Raw genomic sequence first — 22,672 nt, 5'->3', positions numbered from 1 at the left:
ACTATAAAACAACAGTGACTTTATTCGATACACCAGTATAAAACAAAGCTTCAATTGTTGTATATAAATGATTTAACATTGAATAGCCTACATTGTCATTTCGAAACGTCACCATTTGCATTTACGATCGAAAAGAGCATCCATAAAAATTTTCCAATGTAACATCTATAAAATGCGATATGACAAATAACAAATCAGCCCACCAATTTTTAATGATATGTTTCAATCATAAAATGTCGAAATCGAAGACAAATATAGATTTTGCGCTATGAAGAAGGTTCATTTCAATTACTACAAAAGTCAAACATGAAAAATTTCTGGGTAAAGGTATGGAAATTTGTTACGAAAATGTCACTGCTAGTAAAATAGATAAATTAAAAAACTATTTGCCAGCTAAAATATGATATCCTGATGATAAAAATATGTGAAAAAGATTGAATTCTGTAATAAAAAAACTAAGTTGTAAAAAAACACATAACAATGACCGACTGTGTGCCGATCACGTGACAATGCTATGCGCATATCCACAACGCGCCTTTGCCAGTGAAAGAGGCCAGTTCACACCTAATACAATAACCGTTTCCAGACCGGGATGGAGGGACTGTGCTTAAACACACAGTTTGACTACACATCAAGTGACCCCTTTGCCTTCTGCCAAATGACCTGACTACAAACAGAATGCCTTCCCCCAAATGACCTGACTACATACAGGATGTTTTATGCCAAATGACCTGACTACATACAGGATGCCTTCTGCCAAATGACCTGACTACATACAGGATTCCTTCTGCCAAATGACCTGACTACATACAGGATGCCTTCTGACAAATGACCTGACTACATACAGAATGCCTTCTGCCAAATGACCTGACTACATACAGGATTCCTTCTGCCAAATGACCTGACTACATACAGGATGCCTTCTGCCAAATGACCTGACTACATACAGAATGCCTTCTGCAAAATGACCTGACTGCACACAGGATGCCTTCTGCAAAATGACCTGACTGCACACAGGATGCCTTCTGCAAAATGACCTGACTACATACAGGATGCCTTCTGCAAAATGACCTGACTGCACACGGGATGCCTTCTGCCAAATGACCTGACTACATACAGGATGCCTTCTGCAAAATGACCTGACTACATACAGGATGCCTTCAGCAAAATGACCTGACTGCACACAGGATGCCTTCTGCAAAATGACCTGACTACATACAGGATGCCTTCTGCCAAATGACCTGACTACATACAGGATGCCTTCCGCCAAATGACCTGACTACACATAGGATGCCTTCCGCAAAATGACCTGACTACACATAGGATGCCTTCTGCAAAATGACCTGACTGCACACAGGATGCCTTCTACCAAATGACCTGACTGCACACAAGATGCCTTTTGCCAAATGACCTGACTACATACAGGATGACTTCTGCCAAATAACCTGACTGCATACAGGATGCCTTCAGGATGCCTTCAGGATGCCTTGACCCTCTATAATGATTTGACAACTCAGCACACAGACAGTGACCTGACTACACACGCATGACCCCCACATTACATGACCTGACCTGACCTGACTACACACATGGTTTTTATTCACATTGGGTGACCCCCTGGCCCACATACATGCACATAAATGAATCTCGAAATGACTTGACTGCACAAGACAACCCATACAATGACCTGACTGCACAAGACAACCCATACAATAAACTGACTGCACACAAGACTTACCTAACTGCACACATGATGACCCCTCAATTACCTAACTACATTAGATGATCCCTCGTATATACATAACTACACACAAGATGACCCCTCACAATTACCTAACTACAAACATGGTGGACCTTCCCCAACACATGCACAAAGGATGACCCCACAATCACGTAACTACACACATGATGGACCCATAATTACCTAACTACACACAAGATGGACCCATAATTACCTAACTACACACAAGATGGACCCACAATTACCTAACTACACACATGATGGACCCATAATTACCTAACTACACACAAGATGGACCCATAATTACCTAACTACACACAAGATGGACCCACAATTACCTAACTACACACATGTTGGACCCATAATTACCTAACTACACACAAGATGGACCCATAATTACCTAACTACACACAAGATGGACCCATAATTACCTAACTACACACATGATGGACCCACAATTACCTAACTACACACATGATGGACCCACAATTACCTAACCACACACAAGATGGACCCTTACTATACTTAACTATACACAGGATGATCTTTCACAATTACTAAACTTTACACAGGATAGACCTCCTCCAAAATATGCACATAGGATGATCCCACAACACACCCTAACTACACACAAGATGATCCCTGACAATTACAGTGCAGAACCCCCCAACAATGACCTGAATACACACAGGATGACCCCATGGTGACCATACACATTGGGTGACCCAGCAATTTCCTAACCTGACTACACATCTGATGAACAGTATTTTGATTTGAATTGTAGACTGAATGTGCATGTGTACAAAATATAATATATAATTAAACATACTGACATATTGGATTTACATGGGTTTTATTTCGGAGAAAATAAACCATACTAGTATTTACAATAATGTCTGGATTCCTGCTCCAACAAGTTTAATTATATTGGTCTGTATTTAAATCGACATCAAAATACACTTCAGTTGCTATGGTATTTAGAGATTACCAGGAAAAATATTAGAATATCATATCTTCATATCAACCAGAATACGTTGTAGCCAAAAGTACCATCATCTAAATCATCTTTGACCGAAATTCCACCGCAAAACTGTCATACTTGAGCTAAATTCGAGAAACACTTCTTAAATATCGATTTGTTTAAATTGGACGGATCTAATAAACTGCAATACAGATTGTCTCTTATGAGTAAATACGTCTTAATTAAGATCAAAATGCTACATACTGTTTATTTTAGGTCAGGAAATAGTCATCTTCCATCTTGTTACAAGAACCGCCTCAGATTAACGAGGCCACATGGATAATTTGAGGATTTTCACAACTTTAATTTGATGCACATTGACTTTTTGTCGATCGTTATGTAAACACAATTTTTTTTTTCAAAACTTCGCGTGATGAAGTAACGTTAATACTTGTACATTTTTAATTAATTGTACGCAAAACAGGTACTCAGAATTTATCCATTATCTTCAAAAGCTTATTGTGTCTTCAATTAGTTTGTTCTGATTCACACTGCTCAAGCCATTTCTCTACCATTTCCTTACGTGACACATTCTGTATTGGGTTTCTGGGAGTCGATTTATTCCCTAATTTGGTGTCGTCTGGAGATCGCGAGGGACTTGCGTCTCGCGAGTTCTCGCCGTCCACCTCGCATAAAGGTTCCTGTAGGGCGTTTTTATCGGGACTGCGTTTACCTTTCGTTTCCGAGTTTCGTTCTGGTTTTTCGCATAACTGCGGTGGTATCTTGATCACAGGTGAGCTTTTCATTCGCATTAGAAGTTTATGTCGCCGTTTTGCTAACAGAGGGTTACCAGTAGTTGTAGCGCGGGGATCAGTTGACATGTTTTTCCGCAATTGATTATTGACCCTGCGGAGAGTCGATTCTATGTGTTGAGTCGTGCCGCCCCCTCCGGAATGATTACTCTCAACACTACTTTTTCTTTCGTGTTTTGAGTCTCCTTCTCGGATTGATGTAATGTCTGGATCACTTCGGAATTTGCCTCGTCGGTTTATAGAACTGGATGCGCACTTATCATTTTCCCTACCAGGAGACATGGGTAGGTCGGCGCGAGTCGGTGTTTCTGGGGGTGTGATTCGCCTGCTGCCTGCTAACAACAGAGAGAAGTCCATACTTTTTTGTTTCATGAGCCTAGGCCGTGCACGGCCCGGAGGCCGCCTCGCTACGATTGCCCCGGAGCTCTTAGGGTTGCTTCCAGCAGAACTTGAACTCGATATTTGTGGAAAAACAATACTATTTTCGTCTGGATGTGTTAAAGAAGATGTCCGCAGTCCCGTGGAACTGCCGCTGTTATCAGATTGTGCGAGTGAAGGATAGCTTTCAACAGGTGGCAGGGAGCTGAGAGATTCTAAACTTTGTCGTGATGAATGTGTTTTTGTCCCATCTCCTGTTTCAGGTTTCATCTGTGCCCCATCATACGTAGCGGTGTGAGATAATGAGATGACTCCTAGACTTCGTTGCCGTAGTAACGGTCTGTGTTTTCGCTCATTCGTTTGTTCCCATTCAAGCGGCGGAATACCAACACTGGGATCTGATCCAATCACATTATTTGAGCGTATGGGACTGATATTTTGGATTCCGCCATTTTTGGTGATATTTGAAGACCGACTTATAGGTGGGAAAGATTCAGAAACATTTGCAAGTGCGTGCAGGGGAGACGAGTCCGTGTCTCCTATGGTGAAGATCTCTTCGGAACTCCTAGTCAGTCTATTTTGATCACCGCCCCCACTGTTGTATTCGATCATTCTATCAAATACTCGGGCAGGTTCAACGATAGTTTGGTCGGGTACACCACGTATACCGTGAGACTCCTCAAATGTGCAAAAATCAAGGCTGCGTTGCCTACGATGTTTTCTATTTGATGCCTCAGTGGTTTCTTCCAATCGCACATTGCTGTCACTCGGGCTCTTGTGCATTTTGTGTATACATTGACTGGCCGAGGTATTAGGACGACTAGTTACAACAGTGATGTCCATGCTACTTGTATGGGATGCGATGTCACCTGCGCTTATTGCATGTCTTTTATCGATGTTGCTTTCATTATTGAATGACTGCTGTGGTGAGAGTTCAGGGGAATTGGAAGGAACCACGGGAATATCTCTGCTGGCATTTTCAAGAAAATTTAATTTCGTCTGCGGGGCTTCGATAGCCATCTTTTCGTGAAAAATTGGCAAATTGGCCATTTCTTCCTCAACTATGTTGTCTGCTGTCACCACTGGTTGCTGCTCAGATTCATTTGGGATTTCTCGAACCGTGATAATCCGTTGAATATTACCGCTGCTCACGCGCTCTTGCTCCAAGTCATGAGGATCTGTTACCCAGGCAACCGTGCGTCGATTCATGTTTGCAGATTTGGGGAGTGGTGCGTACGCCGATGACATGCGGTCTCCTGCGGACCCTTGGGGTAATTTTGCAAGATTACGTACGCTAATCACTCTCTCCGCGAGCTTTTTCCATGTGGGTGGGTCGTTTGGTCGGTGATTTAATGTCATGCGACTGATATGTATCAGTTCTCGCTCATACGTGCTCATAGTAGGGTCAATATAATGCACAACTGGTGCATCCTCATACCGAAGTTCTTTATCCTGTCCATCAACCGAACTTCTATCCACTGGCAAATTTGCTCGTACCACAAAATCTATCAAAGAGTCATTCTCAGGCTCTAGCTTTTTCTTCCCCATGTTTCCCGATCTGTTGGGACTTCTTCCTCTGTCCTCTCGCTGCTGTGTTTGCCTCGGTACCTCTAATTTCTGTACCCGCAGACTGGGTTGTTCTTGCTGTTGCTCGCCTGGCTTGTCGCTGGACACCCCATTCTGCCCCCCAGAAACAAAGCCAGTGTCCATACCGGAAACATTAGCGGAATATAATTCTATTTCTAATGCAAATGGCGGATGTCATTTTATATTAAATCTCACTTTACTCTCTCGTGCTATGTTATTGTTGTGGCAAAATTCCGGACACCGTCTTCCGCTGCAACACCACACATTTTCAGTGGTTCAGCAGTAACTCGTACCTGATGTAGAACATATCGATTCGAGAGACCAGTTAACGTTAATGATGATTTGTTCGTGCATCTAGAAGTAGTATTACACGTGACGATGCCTGGAAATAAAAAAAAAAAACATATAGAGAATTGTAACATTGGAGGAGTAATTATACAACACGCTCAGTGTCTTCGCACCGACACACTCGAACTCAACGGTTCGGACCCTGCCGACAAGGCAACATCTGCTATGACCCTTCAGTATATTTCGATTGGTGTTATGAAAATGTTGAGCTGTGTCAATATCAAAGTAGAGCCATTGAAGGGCGACAGTCGTCGTGCCGCGTCCTGTTCGATGTGGGATTCATAGCGACGTATACAACGCGTGTAAAATACATTGTTTATTTACATGAAATTCCAACACGCGCTGCGCGACGACCACCGCGCTTTAAGCACCAATCCATTTATTGGTATTCGGACTACATCGTAGAGTCGAATAAACCGACGGACTCAAAAGTCATAACAACAATTGTACACACCGTAATGTTTATGGGAGTTGGCATCGTACATCGTTAAGGACTGTTTTAACTTGAAAATTACTGTATTATAAAGTATAAAAAAGTGGCTATTTTATCGAATCTCATATATTTATTCTAAGCCATCTGTTTCTGTTACACAAATACAGATGCAAAATCCCAGCATGCATTCGAGTTCCGGTTCTTCATGTCAATTATTTTGAACGGCACTTTAAAGACTCCACAAAGGGCTTGGTTACAACTTCATACATGTTAAAGGGGGACAAAACTCCAGAATGTTATGTTATATTCATGCTCTCTGATGCCTCTGGATAAATTATAATTAAAAATTAGGTCATATGTATATTTTATTGCCTTATAACACGTGTTTGAAAATTGGTTATTAAGTTGATGGCAAACCGCTGCTCTCAATGGCGAGATTTGGCCGTAGAGGGCTAAACTGTGACGTCATTACTGAACAGTTGCGTTATCACACATATACGCTGACTGTATCCCGGGACAGGATCTGGTCTCCACAAAGCGCTTGTTTCGATGGAAAACTCCAGCGTTAGTAAATATGAAAATGAAAATAAAACGGAATTTGATACATTGTATGTATGGTATAACAGTTACAAAGCCATGCCAGTTTGAGCCAACGTACTGTGAAGGTGATGGCAGAGAATGTTTGACGGAATAAGTGAACGTTCTGGTGATGAATCGGAAGCCAGTGTTGATGTGGACAGACTGAAATGCAGAGAATGGTGTTTGTGTCAATGTCCAGCTGATGCCAACTGTACTGGAGTGCATTTATTGCCAAGAAATATCGGGATTAGATTTTTTTGTGGTCTGAATCCTGTCATGACCGCATTTCGTTTCATGGCTGTTATCAGTCACGATTATCATTCCGTACATGTTGCCTCCATTCTGGATAGGCCAGATCATTTGCAAACAATAATTAAGTCAATTAGTGAACGTCTACAGTTACTCAATTGCATTGCCGTCTAATTATTATTATTTCTTTTTTACGAAATACATCATTATTCAGGTAATTCAGTCGACCTGAGAATGGACGACGAGAGAATTAACCAATTGTCATGTACGTGGCGATGTGTGAAATGAATCTGTTCGCACCCAAGATGTGCTAAAATCTGATCTAACTCGCGTACTTCTAGTACTTTGTGTTGCGGTGAAAAAAAACAACAAAAAACTATCGTATTATTTTTTAAGAATAGCGAGAAGAGATATGCCATGATGTACATTGCTATTACATGTATACGTTACACTACACTACACTACACTACACTACACTACACTACACTACACTACACTACACTACACTACACTACACTACACTACACTACACTACACTACACTACACTACACTACACTACACTACAAGCACAATAAAATGCTGCTTTGTAATACAGGAATGGTAGTCACTGTTTTCTAGATTATATGAGGCGGTGGCACGAAATTTTGCATGAGGGCCGGGGGCGAGATCTGAAATCAAGACCCTCGGAAACGTTATTTCCTGAATGTTCAGCCGCCCCCACTGTAATATACGGAAATAATTGAAACAATGACAAGGTGCCAGACAAATCTGTCTACATCTGCTTTAATTTTAATGACAACGCTTTTCAGTATTGAACATCTTATACTTTTGTAACCAGTATTTCTATTTCTTTCACTTGTTTATTCGTTGTATATCGATATGTTGCTTAATAAATAGAAAACACAGAGGTGACAAATTAAAACGAAAAGAACTTGCATTCATATTCTTTATTGAGAGTACTAGTACTTCTAATAAATTAGTTGTCAGACCACAAGACACCCAAGACAACAATCAAACAGCATTGTTTTACCAATCAAAGATGTGTGAAAGAATGCGTATGGTTTATAATCTGAGCCCAATACACCTGCGTTGAAAATATTGTAAAATAACGTACACAGAACCATGGCTGATACTTGGAACTCCCACTATATTTCATGATAGAAGTGCGGCGAATTCAGTGTGTTCACAAAAGCAGTTCTGGCAGAGAAAACAACATACTAGTAATTCAACGAAGAGTAAGACGCCGTATGGACTATTGGCGCTTTATGGGGGGGGGTGATGTAATATATATATTTAACATTGCAATTTTTGTTTATTTGCTTTTACAGTCGATTGTAAGTTTATACGATGCTACTGTATTTACGCGTCGGTTGCATAATTACGTGTGAGATAATGTGAAATTATTTCATTTGCCAATTTTATTTAACCATCTGCCTCCCAGGTCTTTGCCACTGGTAATTGACTAGCATCTAAGCCTTCTCGAGTTTTCTCTTGAGTCATTGTTGCAGTCAACTACACAGAAGCGTACCATAGTATTTTGTATTCACGGCGGTTCAGAATAGTACTTATACACGAATAGAGTGACTAAAGTGTGGTTCAGAAATGACGTCACAGTATGCTGTAGCGCCCGCAGGGAAACGGCCAAGTGAGCGCTTCTTTCATTTATTCATTTTAAAGCAATTTAAAGCAATCCATGCGGCCTAACTTTTTTGAATTTATTTTCATTTCAATAAGACCATAAAAGAATCATTGTGAAAGTGATAAATTCTAGACTTTTGTATCCCTTAATTTTTTTCGTGGACAGTTTTTTTCCTTATTATCGTGCAAACCTTGAGCCAATTAGTGACTTAATGATAGAAATGACTTGAACGAAGCCTTATCATGAATTATATTCCGTCATAACGATGATTACTACCATGTTTTTAGGGGGCAATACCTTCTTGTAAAACACGTCTATTCGATATAGAATATATATGTTAGTAATAAAGGTCTGAGTCGGATGTCAGCACTAGATAAGTTAATACTGAGTTTATACAATTCAAGAGGTATATTTTCCCAAAACAACGTCTTGTGTACGCCATTTAATATCAATAATTTAATATATCTGCAGGAAATGACAAGACTGTTTCATTTTAGCCAATTTCCGCCAAGCAGCCACCGATAATGTATGATTCAAGCGATCCATACGAGTGCTTTAAAATATTTACATGAATAAATTATTTTACAGATTATGGTTTGTCGTTAGCGGAGAATTGAAAGACAGACATGAACATTTTAAAATACCTCAAGTCTCGACGACAACTTACCAAATAAAAATCTGGTTTCATGATGTTCCTTTGGCTGCAAGCACCAGGCGAATATGCCGGGGTCATGAGATTGCGGGAACGGGCTATATTATTAATAATATCTGGCATATATATTATCAATTGAAATATAAAAACAATTATACTTTGGCTTACAATATGAAATCATTTACAAATGTAATTATCCTGTTGCCGCAAATGACGTTTATTTAAAATGGGAGTAGCGATTTCACCAGAGTGCCGGAAACAGCGCTTCCTAATCGCAACACGACTGTCAAACTAAATTAGTTACCAGTTATACTGATTGTGATTGGTTGTCGCTAGCGTTCAGTCCATTGATACCACGTGATAACGCGTAACAAATCAATCTCGCGTTAAGTAGCTGCGTGATTTCAAAAATCACGATTTAGCGAATTCAATATCAAGGGATCTTTTAATTACAAGGACAATAACAGATAGTAATTAAGTTTTAGATGAGATTCCGGAAAGCCCTACTTGATATAAACGTTCGTATTCTCGTAAGTGTGGTAAATATATACCCTACTAGTTCCAGTCAGTGTTGTATAACAAATATATGCCCTACAAGTTTAGTCAGTGTTGTATAATACTAGTTCTAGTCAGTGTTGTATAACAAATATATGCCCTACAAGTTTAGTCAGTGTTGTATAATACATATTTACCATACTAGTTCAAGTCAGTGTTGTATAATAAATATATACCATACTAGTTCAAGTCAGTGTTGTATAAGAAATATATGCCCTACTAGTTTAGTCAGTGTTGTATAAGAAATATATACCCTACTAGTTCAAGTCAGTGTTGTATAATAAATATATGCCCTACTAGTTCTAGTCAGTGTTGTATAATAAATATATACTCTACTAGTTCTAGTCAGTGTTGTATAATAAATATATGCCCTACTAGTTTAGTCAGTGTTGTATAATACTAGTTCTAGTCAGTGTTGTATAACAAATATATGCCCTACAAGTTTATTTAATCAGTGTTGTATGATTAATATATACCCTACTAGTTCTAGTCAGTGCTGCTATAGCGTGGTATATTAAATTATATTTATATTACTCGTTCTAGGCAGTGTGGTATAATAAATGTATACTCCACCTGATTTAGACAGTGTAGGCACATATACGAACGTATTATTTTATCGTTTTGCTGACGTGTTACCTACGTGGCTACATGCACATCGTGAATGTACCTCGTAAAACATAAAACATACGAGGTTGTTGTTGTTGTTGTTATCTTAAATATTTTGTTAATAATACTCCTTGTTATTCGATTTTATTATTTTCTGACCGCGATGATTGGAGCTTTATATTCGTTACAATGATATCAACAAGTATTCTAGCGATATAATCAACATAATCTGATCATTTTACCGGATACAATTAAAATGATGTCAGAGAACTGTCACCAAATACAAAAATACATTTTCTTTGTTAGCACTTACCTGTATTACACACGTGTTAGCGAGACGTGCTCGTGTTGGTTGTCAACAGCGACAATGAAACACGAACTGTAAACGTTTTGTATACTACTACAGTGTGTGGAATGCATGCATGACATCACAAGAACCAGCTGCTTGTGGCACTCTTTTTTTCCCCCAGTTCTCGTGATCTTATTAAAAATGCATGATACGCCGAGCCATGCTACAACGTAATTATGGTCCCTTTATGATAATGCGCACTGGTCTGATGTTACATTTTATGTACAGGAGTCTTGGCGTTGACAATTCACTCACTTGCTTCAGAAGAATCAACGGTGTTGTCGAATAACAATAACAATATAACTATGCATACCTAAACATTAATCTAAATGACCCAAAAGTATACAAAGATCATATGAAATAGCACACTGGAATTGTTAATATAATGAGATCATGATCTCATATCTTACGGTCGCTTAGGATAAGCAGACCTGCAACTCAATATATGTTTGTACCATAGTTTATGTACTGAATCATTCTTGCGTGTTCCGCGGGTAGATTGTATCGTCCATATTTGGTATATACCGGTGACACTATCGCGGGTAATGGTCAATACAGATGTGGATGGACCCTACCTAGATTATACCTTTGGTTATGGCCTATACAGGTATAGATGAACCCTACATAGATTATACCTTTGGTTATGGCCTATACAGGTATAGATGAACCCTACATAGATTATACCTTTGGTAATGGTATATACAGGTATAGATGGACCCTACATAGATTATACATTTGGTAATGGTCTATACAGGTATAGATGGACCCTACATAGATTATACCTTTGGTAATGGTATATACAGGTATAGATGGACCCTACATAGAATATACCTTTGGTTATGGTCTATACAGGTATAGATGAACCCTATATAGATTATACCTTTGGTAATGGTATATACAGGTATAGATGAACCCTACATAGATTATATCTTTGGTAATGGTCTATACAGGTATATATGGACCCTACATAGATTATAACTTTGGTAATGGTCTATACAGGTATAGATGGACCCTACATAGATTATACCTTTGGTAATGGTATATACAGGTATAGATGGACCCTACATAGATTATACCTTTGGTCTATACAGGTATAGATGGACCCTACATAGATTATACCTTTGGTAATGGTATATACAGGTATAGATGGACCCTACATAGATTATACCTTTGGTTATGGTCTATACAGGTATAGATGAACCCTATATAGATTATACCTTTGGTAGTGGTATATACAGGTATAGATGAACCCTACACAGATTATATCTTTGGTAATGGTCTATACAGGTATATATGGACCCTACATAGATTATATCTTTGGTAATGGTCTATACAGGTATAGATGGACCCTACATATATTATACCTTTGGTTATGGTATATACAGGTATAGATGGACCCTACATACGTTATACCTTTGGTAATGGTCTATACAGGTATAGATGGACCCTACATAGATTATATCTTTGGTTATGGTATATACAGGTATAGATGGACCCTACATAGATTATACCTTTGGTTATGGTATATACAGGTATAGATGGACCCTACATAGATTATACCTTTGCTAATGGTATATACAGGTATAGATGGACCCTACATACGTTATACCTTTGGTAATGGTCTATACAGGTATAGATGGACCCTACATAGATTATACCGTTGGTTATGGTATATACAGATATAGATGGACCCTACATAGATTATACCTTTGGTAATGGTCTATACAGGTATAGATGGACCCTACATAGATTATACCTTTGGTAATGGTCTATACAGGTATAGATGGACCCTACATAGATTATACCATTGGTAATGGTCTATACAGGTATAGATGGACTCTACATAGATTATACCTTTGGTAATGGTATATACAGGTATAGATGGACCCTACATAGATTATACCTTTGGTAATTGTCTATACAGGTATAGATGGACCCTACATAGATTATACCTTTGGTAATGGTCTATACAGGTATAGATGGACCCTACATAGATTATACCTTTGGTTATGGTCTATACAGGTATAGATGGACCCTACATAGATTATACCTTTGGTTATGGTATATACAGGTAAAGATGGACCCTACATAGATTATACCTTTGGTAATGGTCTATACAGGTATAGATGGACCCTACATAGATTATACCTTTGGTTATGGTATATACAGGTAAAGATGGACCCTACATAGATTATACCTTTGGTAATGGTCTATACAGGTATATATGGACCCTACATAGATTATATCTTTGGTAATGGTCTATACAGGTATAGATGGACCCTACATAGATTATACCTTTGGTAATGGTATATACAGGTATAGATGGACCCTACATAGATTATACCTTTGGTTATGGTATATACAAGTATAGATGGGCCCTACATAGATTATACCTTTGGTTATGGTATATACAGGTAAAGATGGACCCTACATAGATTATACCTTTGGTAATGGTCTATACAGGTATAGATGGATCCTACATAGATTATACCTTTGGTTATGGTATATACAGGTAAAGATGGACCCTACATAGATTATACCTTTGGTAATGGTATATACAGGTATATATGGACCCTACATAGATTATATCTTTGGTAATGGTCTATACAGGTAAAGATGTACCCTACATAGATTATACCTTTGGTAATGGTCTATACAGGTATATATGGACCCTACATAGATTATATCTTTGGTAATGGCCTATACAGGTATAGATGGACCCTACATAGATTATACCTTTGGTAATGGTCTATACAGGTATAGATGGACCCTACATAGATTATACCTTTGGTAATGGTATATACAGGTATAGATGGACCCTACATAGATTATACCTTTGGTAATGGTATATACAGGTATAGATGGACCCTACATAGACTATACCTTTTGTTATGGTATATTTCAGATAGTAGTGTTCAACATTTTAGTATTTATTGACTTTTCTGGGCATTGTAATTAATTTCTTTTTATGTTAAATTGTCATTGTATTTGGACTTTATATGTAAAATTGTATTCAACCTTATTAGTGGTTTCTTTTTTCTGTTGGTTGCAGTTAAATAAAAATTATCTATACCAGCGTAGATTGTGGTGGGGGTCATAGATTGTATCGTTGATAATGTATCGTCTTTGCTGGCGTGGAGAGACCCTGTATAAATTGTTTCGTTGGTAATGGTATAGTACACTGGTGTGGGTGGACTATTCCTAGTTAATTATTGACGGTAAACGCGGTACAGTGTTCGTGTTCGATGTTATGCATACTGGGCATGGCACTGGGAACTGTACTTTGATCAGAACGAAACGTCCATCTTGATTTTCTGAGGTAACCCGTTTTGATTGGTGAACTCGTCTGATAGTTTTGCTCCATTTCTTTGCCTGGTAAGTTTTAATATGTGGCATTAATGATATTTAATATATCTGGGACAAGCAAGTAATGTAACGACTGTTTTACATGGTTTTAACTCCGTAAAATTTTTATCTGTTGGTTAGAAATGGCATTTTGCCTAGTATTGGCAAAGCATGTTTCAGCTGTCGGTTATTTCAGACGTAAACCAACGACCCGCCAGTGACATATTATAAAGTTGCCACGATTATGCATTATATCTCAATTTTATCAATTGCCCGATTTGTTATTTAAAAGGTGCCTGAATATTTTTTAAAATGTAGTTCAAAATTGTTTATGAAATAGTGGAAAGACGCTCATATTAGATTATCACGTGTGTAAAGGTCAGTGAGTCCGTTCAATACACCACACGGTATCAATACTCGAAATCAACAAACTATCGTAAGGACAACATATAGCGATTAAACCAGAATTGGAGGGAAGCTTCAAGTTGTAATAACTTTTCAGTCAATATATCGACGAACTCAGATTAGACAAAAAGGTTGTGGTTTCCGCTAAGTGCGACTTTCATTTTACTATTTTAAATCTATGAAATGTATATTATTTAATTTAATTAATTAATGTATTTATTTATTTACTCAACGTACAGCAGTATGGTATTTACACTCAAGTTGAAAAATATATCAACTTTTTTCATTATGAATTAAATAAACTGGATTTAGAAAAGCTAAGTTAAGATAAATGTTGTTAACACTTAATAAGTAAACTTGTTTACATTCATTGGTCAGCTTTTCAAATTCTGGCACACTTATTTTACTGAAGTTTTTTTTCCTATAATTAAGATTTTTCCTTGGAAATACTTAGTTTGTTTCAGTACCTGGAATTTTCTGTGCATTATATTTTATTACACGATTTTTAACATATACTGCACGGATATTGATGAATGTGAGGTGGACTACAGCGACACCTACACTGGTATGTTTTCGTTAATACTTCAATTCAAAACCCGGCGATTAGTTTGAATGTGGATTACCAAGAACTTAGCACATGTTTTTTTTAGAGGACCCTAACAATGCAAGCCAGTCTAGCTGTTGTAAAAAGCTCCTATCTAATCGTTCTTCACACGTTAATAGATCACTACATAGCCTTAAATTCGATATAAGTGACTCTGACTATTACAGCAATGATTTTAGAACACAGTTATGATAATAAGTTGAAATTTCGTTCACGTAATGCCAAATTACGCAAACAGGAACCAACAAACGACCCATACACAAGTATTATCTTGCGACCGGACATGAGTCAAGGTGTATGGACTCTTGTTGACCATGAGGAGTTTGGACACAGTTGGTGCAAGCCATGCATGACCTCGGTCACGGATGCACCTCAACCCAATCACTGATCTTCTGTTTCGAACTTTGATCCCTCATGTATCAAAAACGCATCCTGTCCAATAAATGCATATCAAGACTGGTGTCATTGAAGTACCATCTTTTAAATCTTGAAATAACATTGTGGTGTGTTTGTAGACAGATAGAAAAACAACCAGTCAGTCAGATAACCAACCAGACTTCAATACAATCGTAGCTAATTGTTAGCTGATGGGAGGACTGTATAATTTATCTTTAAAAATAGTCATTTTTTTTCTTCAATTAATGCAATGACATAACATGTGCAGTAAACACGGAATGACTGTCAATGTTGTTATCGCTTAAGATCAAGGTTTACAACACGTACCACTATTATCTGTACAAGAATGTATTTACTCATAATGTGTGCGTGTATGGAGTGTTGAGTGACCTGGAATGTGTATGTGGGTTGCGTTTGTGTATTAATTTAAATGTCACATTTTGTATGATTAAACCATTTTAGGTACAGATCAATCTTGTAAATAATTTTATAATATAAATATTGTATTGGTCTTTGAACGGCTTTAAAGAAAACACACAGGCCAGCGAAAAAAAAAAATACTATAAAAGCACTCGTACATGTACTATAAATCGGTCAGTTTCGCATTTCTGAATTTCTAAAGGCAGATGAGAAATTTTCTTTTCCCTAATCCTAAATTATTGCTTATAAATTTGTGGTGATTTCATGCAACCCATCGGACCAATTAAAGTAATGTCTTTTCATAGCGCAATGCATGATAGCGACGGTATTTACCGACTCATAAAATGATTTCTAAATAAATATTAACTTGTGAAAACGGTACAAAGTGAGTAATTTGCAGTTTAAGCTTATTTAGCGGAAATGGAAAATGAACCCGGGTCGCTTTCAATTGAATGTGACCCGGAAGTAAATAGAAAGTTTCAGTATTTATTCATACTAACGAAGAGCGAGACATAATATGTAAATAATTATGTTATAGTAAAAGAAAAACTATGTTCTATATGTAATATTAAATTATTTACCAAAAATGACAATTGTATCTTCGCCAGCCGGCTTTAGCGAAACTGTGCGGACGATGAATGGATTGTATACAAGCTATATGAAACAATTATTTGAAAAGGTATTTTCTGTCTTTTCAGTAATTATGTATTTATATATAACTTACTCAGTGTTTCTAGTGTGTTTATAAAATAGTTGTTGTTACCTATTTATTTATTTTAACTTTATTAAGTTTAGTACTTTTTCTAAAATATAATGTTACTGCCATGGTAAGTATTAAAGTATAATATGTCATTTCACTTGTATTGATTAGAAATAACTTAAGCGTGGAAATGCAACAATAAAAAAAAATTGTTGTGATAGATGATTATTTGTAAAAATGATAATTTATTTACTTTATTACATATATTATTGTTGAGTCATATAAAATATTGACATATAAATAAATGCACTAGAATATAAAAAAAATAAATGAAAACATAATGAAAACTTCGTTAATAGCAATTGAACGGCAGTAACGAAAACAAATGATCTCTCAAAAGAACTCCAAACATGTATCAATTTCCCGTCTGGTAGGAAAAAAAAACAGATTCTCTGTTACCCAATCAAACACCAATAGTTGCGTTCACATGCAGGTTCTTAGCCTGTGCCAAGAAAACGTGAGTAACGGCTTAATACTAGCTTAGTTTTTAAGACCCTGTCTAGCTCTTCGTACGGGCCTAACGAAGTGTGCGCGAGCGCTCAGCTCGTCCATGGCTTGGGATAAGCGCCTAAAACATCATTGTATTCAATGCCCATTTGAAAGATTTTCTATTAATTTCACAACTTTTCATTTCTGTGTGCCATTTCCGATATGACAATCAACGCAAGAACACCCAGAGGGGGAAGGAGCGACATTGCACTTTTTAATGTTATTATCGTAATACTGTTTCTGTTTGGGAAACTATTGGGTATGTTCGTTTTTCTCCGACATTATTGTCCAATACTGTCTAATTTAGACACCCATTCTCTGATATTATTGATGATATCGATATTATATCGATATTATCATCTAGTATTATCTGATCTATACATCTTTGTCTGGGCAACTATTGGGATTTATTATCGAAAACATCGAAGAAATCAACGTAGCTAAAGTCGATGCAGTAGTTGAATGGGATGTCTAAATTAGACGATAATATCGGATGAAAATGGATAATGAGTCTAACGTGGCAAAAAACATAGACAAACTTAGACAATGATATCGGATAAAAAAATGATATTAAATAATATTATCGATAATATTGGCTGAAATGGATAATGAGTCTAACTGTGAACAACTGTTAGACTTAGATTTAGATTTTAGAAAAAAAAAGTGGCAAAAATCTTAGACAAATTAAACAATGATATCGGATAAAAACAAAAAAATTATATTAAATATTATTGTCGATAATATCGGCGAAATTTTTTTATTAGATTTTGTTTGACGATAATTATCCGATAATGATTTATATGGCAATGTCCCGCCTTCGCGATCCGTAGTTTCTTCCCGTGCCAATCTGATTATAGACTCCAATTTTTTCATATTTTTTTATTTCTATTTTTTTATTGTTATTATTGTTTATTTGTGAATATTGTTTGGTTTTACTTGCCGTTATTAAGTTTGTTTATATATTATATCCTGGTCCCCATAATTCGGCTTTAACAATATCTGAACTTGAAGAAAATGGCGAAGTTCCGTTGAATGAAATACTATATGTATAAATTGGTATAGCGTTGAAAAAATATCATTTCAATTTCATTCCAGGAGTGGTAAAATGGCGAGCTCCAGAGTAATGACAAAAAAAGAGGCCGCAAGAAGAAGAGCAGATAATATTGATTTTAATATCAAGCTACTAGAAGCTACACTAACGCATCTGAATTTTCTGGAAGAAATCAGCCAGAATCGCTTCTTAGAAAACCCAAAGTTCATCACGTATGCAATCAAGCGATATGAAATGTTTTGGTTACCACTGCTCGCATCACAGGGGTTTAAAGCCGAGCCTCTCGCGGCGCCGATCGATATAGAATGGGTATGGCACGCGCATATGTTAGCCCCTCAGGAATACACCAAAGATTGCATAACCGTAGTCAGCAGGGTGCTTGATCACCGCGTCATGTCGAAAGAGGAAAGGGTCGCATCGAAGCAGAGGGCACGAGATTTGTGGGATGATTTGTATCCAGATGAGAACTTTGAAGTGGATTTCGAGGACGAGCAAACTTTGCGAGATATCAACTCGCCATATCAGACTCCGTTCGTTTCGCGGATATTTTATGATTTACGATCAGCCCTTGAACGTCAGAGGGTGTTTAACTATCAAGTCAGCCTGCCGCATTACCGAAGCTTGAAGTTCCTCGAGTGGGCATCCGTCCGGTACAGGCGGTTTCTATTTCTAAACGTTCGTAACCCCGGAGAAACGCTGGTGCCATGTTTTGACATCGCCCTAATTTGGCACGTACACCTTTTGCACCCTCATATGTACAGAGACGATACTACCGCGTTGCTTGGCAAGGTACTGCCACACGACGACAAGCAATTTATGCGTCAAATCACGGACCGGTTTAAGGAAGCGTTGGAATGTACATCGTCTCTGTGGCAAAACACGTACGGGGGAGAGTATAACTGCCGGGGTACGTCATATCGAGGCGACCCACCAACAGACATACAGCAGTACGATGTCTCTTCTTTTAAAACGGACTACTTTATCTTAGTTATTGAGAAATTATCACTCAGGGCGCCCCCTTTAGCCGACGACTTCATATTGAGTATGCGATTTCTTGACGACAGCAAACTATCGGGTAAACGATTCCGCAGACGAGGATTGGTAATTGAATGGGAAAACAAAACACACGATGATTTGACAATGTTTGCTTTTCGGGAGAGTAAAAATCCAATGTTACAGTTCAAGTTAAAGATGATAAAACTCTTAGGAAGCGAGACTATTGGCATGATGATTGTCCCCGTTACCACGTTCATGGATAAAACTTCGAACAGCCATCTCATCGAACACACAGCCATGCTCATGGACCACAAGTCGCGACATTCAGGAATCAAGCTAGATTTGGCATTTCGGATTCTGCCGGATATAGGGCTCACCAAAATGAAAGTGAGATCAGGAGCTTTTTCTATGAGCGAGGCTGAGAGTATGTACGGATTCGGTGGCAAGGACGACCCGAGACGACAGTCAGTGAGGGCCAGCTCAAGGACTGACCTTAATGCTGTTAGTCCATCGTCCTTTCAAATGAGACAAATGTCTGATGGAGGCACTAAAGCAGCAGTTCACGCGTGAGTAAGCCACTAAAGTTACGTATAATTTATGCATGTATAATTCCCATCTTTGCATCCACCGTTACGTAATAAGCGCATAAACACACTATTCAGTATACTAGTAATTCCTTTGCTCAATACTCGCATCATTTCGATGTTATTAGCGTTGCGAGACGAGAGACTATTTACATTGTACCACACGCGGGGGACACCTGTTGATTATATATTTTGCAGGTCTTAAAATATTTAATATATATAATGGCTTCCAACTAGCGGTCTTACATACACATACGATATTTTTTTTGTGGAGGTTATGGCCGCTGACAAGTTTGCCGATTGGGATTGCGTGATCAACTTCAAGAAATTGAAATATGATACAAGTAGCACATCCAAAACAGTCCAGTAAAAATTGACAATCATGAATAATAGACAATGTAAATATTGAGTTTATATGTTGTTGATAAGCGTGGAGCAAATAAACGAAATATTGAAATTGTGTTCATTAAAAAAGTAACGCATGTATAACATTTTTTTCCATTGTAGCGTTATCAACCAACTTCACCAGCGTGTGTTCACCGTACGCGTCTTTCACAAGACGACGTACGATGCTGCTAGAATCGAGATCCTGGACCACGATGGTTATATGGTGGCACTTTCCGAAACTATTGATCCACACGTGCTTCCGAGTTATAAACAGGTGAATCAAGTGACAGACAACACTGCAATATTTCATGTTATGTTAATACGACATATCAAGTTTCTCGCGTGATCTCACCAATAATTTTACTTGAACCACTTTCAGTTGTGCAAAAGTAATTCTTTGTTTGACGTGACATTGAAATCAAAAGTAAGAATGGAGGCTCGCAAAAAAAGTTCATCAAATATTCCAAAATGTGCAAATCAACGCTACAATGTATGTTAAAAATATCCAATTCTCATTGTTTTAACGCACTATAATAAAATAGTTTATAAACGTCGCTTAACGTACACTGACAAGAAATGCCATTTGTGATTGAAAAATATCAAGACGCAAAATAAATTGCCTTAGTAAAGGTTGTTACCAAACAAAATGAACAGAACACAACAAAACGTGTTGTCAGATTTGTTGCAAAAGACACATTTGATAGATTGTTGGCCTCATTTGCATACATTTGCATACTTGTTTTCACGTAATTTGACTGAACTTTGAGTGACGCTTTCGTCAAAAAAAATGAATCACTTTCGCACAGCCATCAGCGTAAAATGTAGCTCACATCCACGTATTCACGCTACTGTTGTACAATGTTCAAATCGTTATTAACTTATTCGACAATTATTCAACATTCTGCACTGCGAATAGGGTGATAGGTGTGTCGACTGTGTTAAAACTTACAATGTATGTTGTTTATGTTTAACGATGTGTCTTGACATCTGTGTCTTTGCTTACACCAGGTATTGGACACAGAAGTGGAAGAGCGATGTACGCTAGAGACAGGGGAAAATGAACGCGCCATGATGATCAGGGGTTCCCGAAGTGACTGGGGCATCTGCCGCGGGAAATGGACATCGAGTGGTGGGAAGGGCCACGATGGTCACCATGGTAATATGAAGCCGATGTTTCTCTTCTTTGGATTGTCGAAAAAGATGGAGAGAAAAAGAACACTGTTGGAGAGGAGTGGGCATGTGTTTAGATTAGCTAACGTACTAACTCTTGACCTTGAACATGGAAAGCTACGAATCAAATGCCCCGATTTGTCCGACGCTGCCAATGTAGTAGCATTAGCCTTCTCCGTCGCTCTTCTACCGATTATGACGAGTCCATGTCGTGAAATCAGCTGCCAAGACAAGAAATCCTTACTGCACAAAATCATCGAGTTGCCAATGGTTACATTATCTGGATATGATTAGAAATGAGCATTGTGCACATACTATATACAATATATCAACAATTTGACAAACAGCCATTCTGTGTAATCGAACACGTTTAATTGGGGCCGTTGTAATATTTCTCATCCATTGCCAGGACCACGCAAATGGATTTCAGTCAAACACAACAACGAGCGTTCAACTCACATGGCATTGTCACGTTAAACTGAGTCATTTTTAGCTGTTTTTAATTTTGTTTTTTGTTTTTTAAACCACAGTTAGAAGTGTACAGAAACAATCTTTCCGTACATATTTTCCACGGGGTTGGCTCTATTTTAATTAATATATAATATTTGCTGACTTGTATATTGCTCTCTACTAAGTATTATGAGTTGGTATCACCACGTATACAACAAAGGTCTATCAGCGTGTTTTGTAATTAAACGTTTTTATGGATGAGTACATTTCAGAGTAGCTTTCAGTGATCTTTCAGAATCCTGGTGTTGCCGAGTAACCCGTGACATAATCTTAGCCGGTACAATGAGATACACCTTGAGGTACCCAGTACAATGAGATACACCTCGAGGTACCCAATACAATGAGACACACGTCGAGGTACCCAGTACAATGAGATACACGTTGAGGTACCCAGTACAATAAGATACACGTTGAGGTACCCAGCACAGTGAGATACACGTTGAGGTACCCAGCACAGTGAGATACACGTTGAGGTACCCAGTACAATGAGATACACGTTGAGGTGCCCAGCACAGTGAGATACACCTCGAGGTACCCGATACAAAGAGATACACGTAGAGGTACCCAATACAATGAGATGCACCTTGAAGTACCCAGTACAATGAGATACACGTTGTGGTACCCAGTACATTGAGATGCACCTTGAAATATCCAATACAATGAGA

General features: G+C 38.0%; 2 protein-coding genes across 2 annotated transcripts; one reads left to right on the top strand and one right to left on the bottom strand.

The window, feature by feature from the left end:
• Positions 1-3,229: 3,229 nt before the first annotated feature.
• Positions 3,230-5,602, bottom strand: LOC144359842 (uncharacterized). The gene has a single exon (XM_078012781.1). It carries the CDS (start codon positions 5,600-5,602, stop codon positions 3,230-3,232), a length of 2,373 nt encoding a protein of 790 aa, XP_077868907.1.
• An 8,547-nt stretch (positions 5,603-14,149) lies between these two features.
• On the top strand, positions 14,150-21,791 carry LOC100370003 (uncharacterized). Its single transcript, XM_002731335.3, has 4 exons — positions 14,150-14,265; positions 18,405-19,922; positions 20,448-20,601; positions 21,336-21,791. Exons 2-4 carry the CDS (start codon positions 18,415-18,417, stop codon positions 21,789-21,791), a joined length of 2,118 nt encoding a protein of 705 aa, XP_002731381.2. The 5' UTR covers positions 14,150-14,265; positions 18,405-18,414.
• Positions 21,792-22,672: the final 881 nt, after the last annotated feature.

Source organism: Saccoglossus kowalevskii, chromosome 7 (genome assembly GCF_978046115.1).
Source record: "Saccoglossus kowalevskii chromosome 7, keSacKowa6.1, whole genome shotgun sequence".
In the NCBI taxonomy this organism is placed as follows: domain Eukaryota; kingdom Metazoa; phylum Hemichordata; class Enteropneusta; family Harrimaniidae; genus Saccoglossus; species Saccoglossus kowalevskii.
The sequence above is the reverse complement of the archived record's forward strand: the minus strand, read 5'-3'. Positions and strand labels throughout refer to the sequence as shown.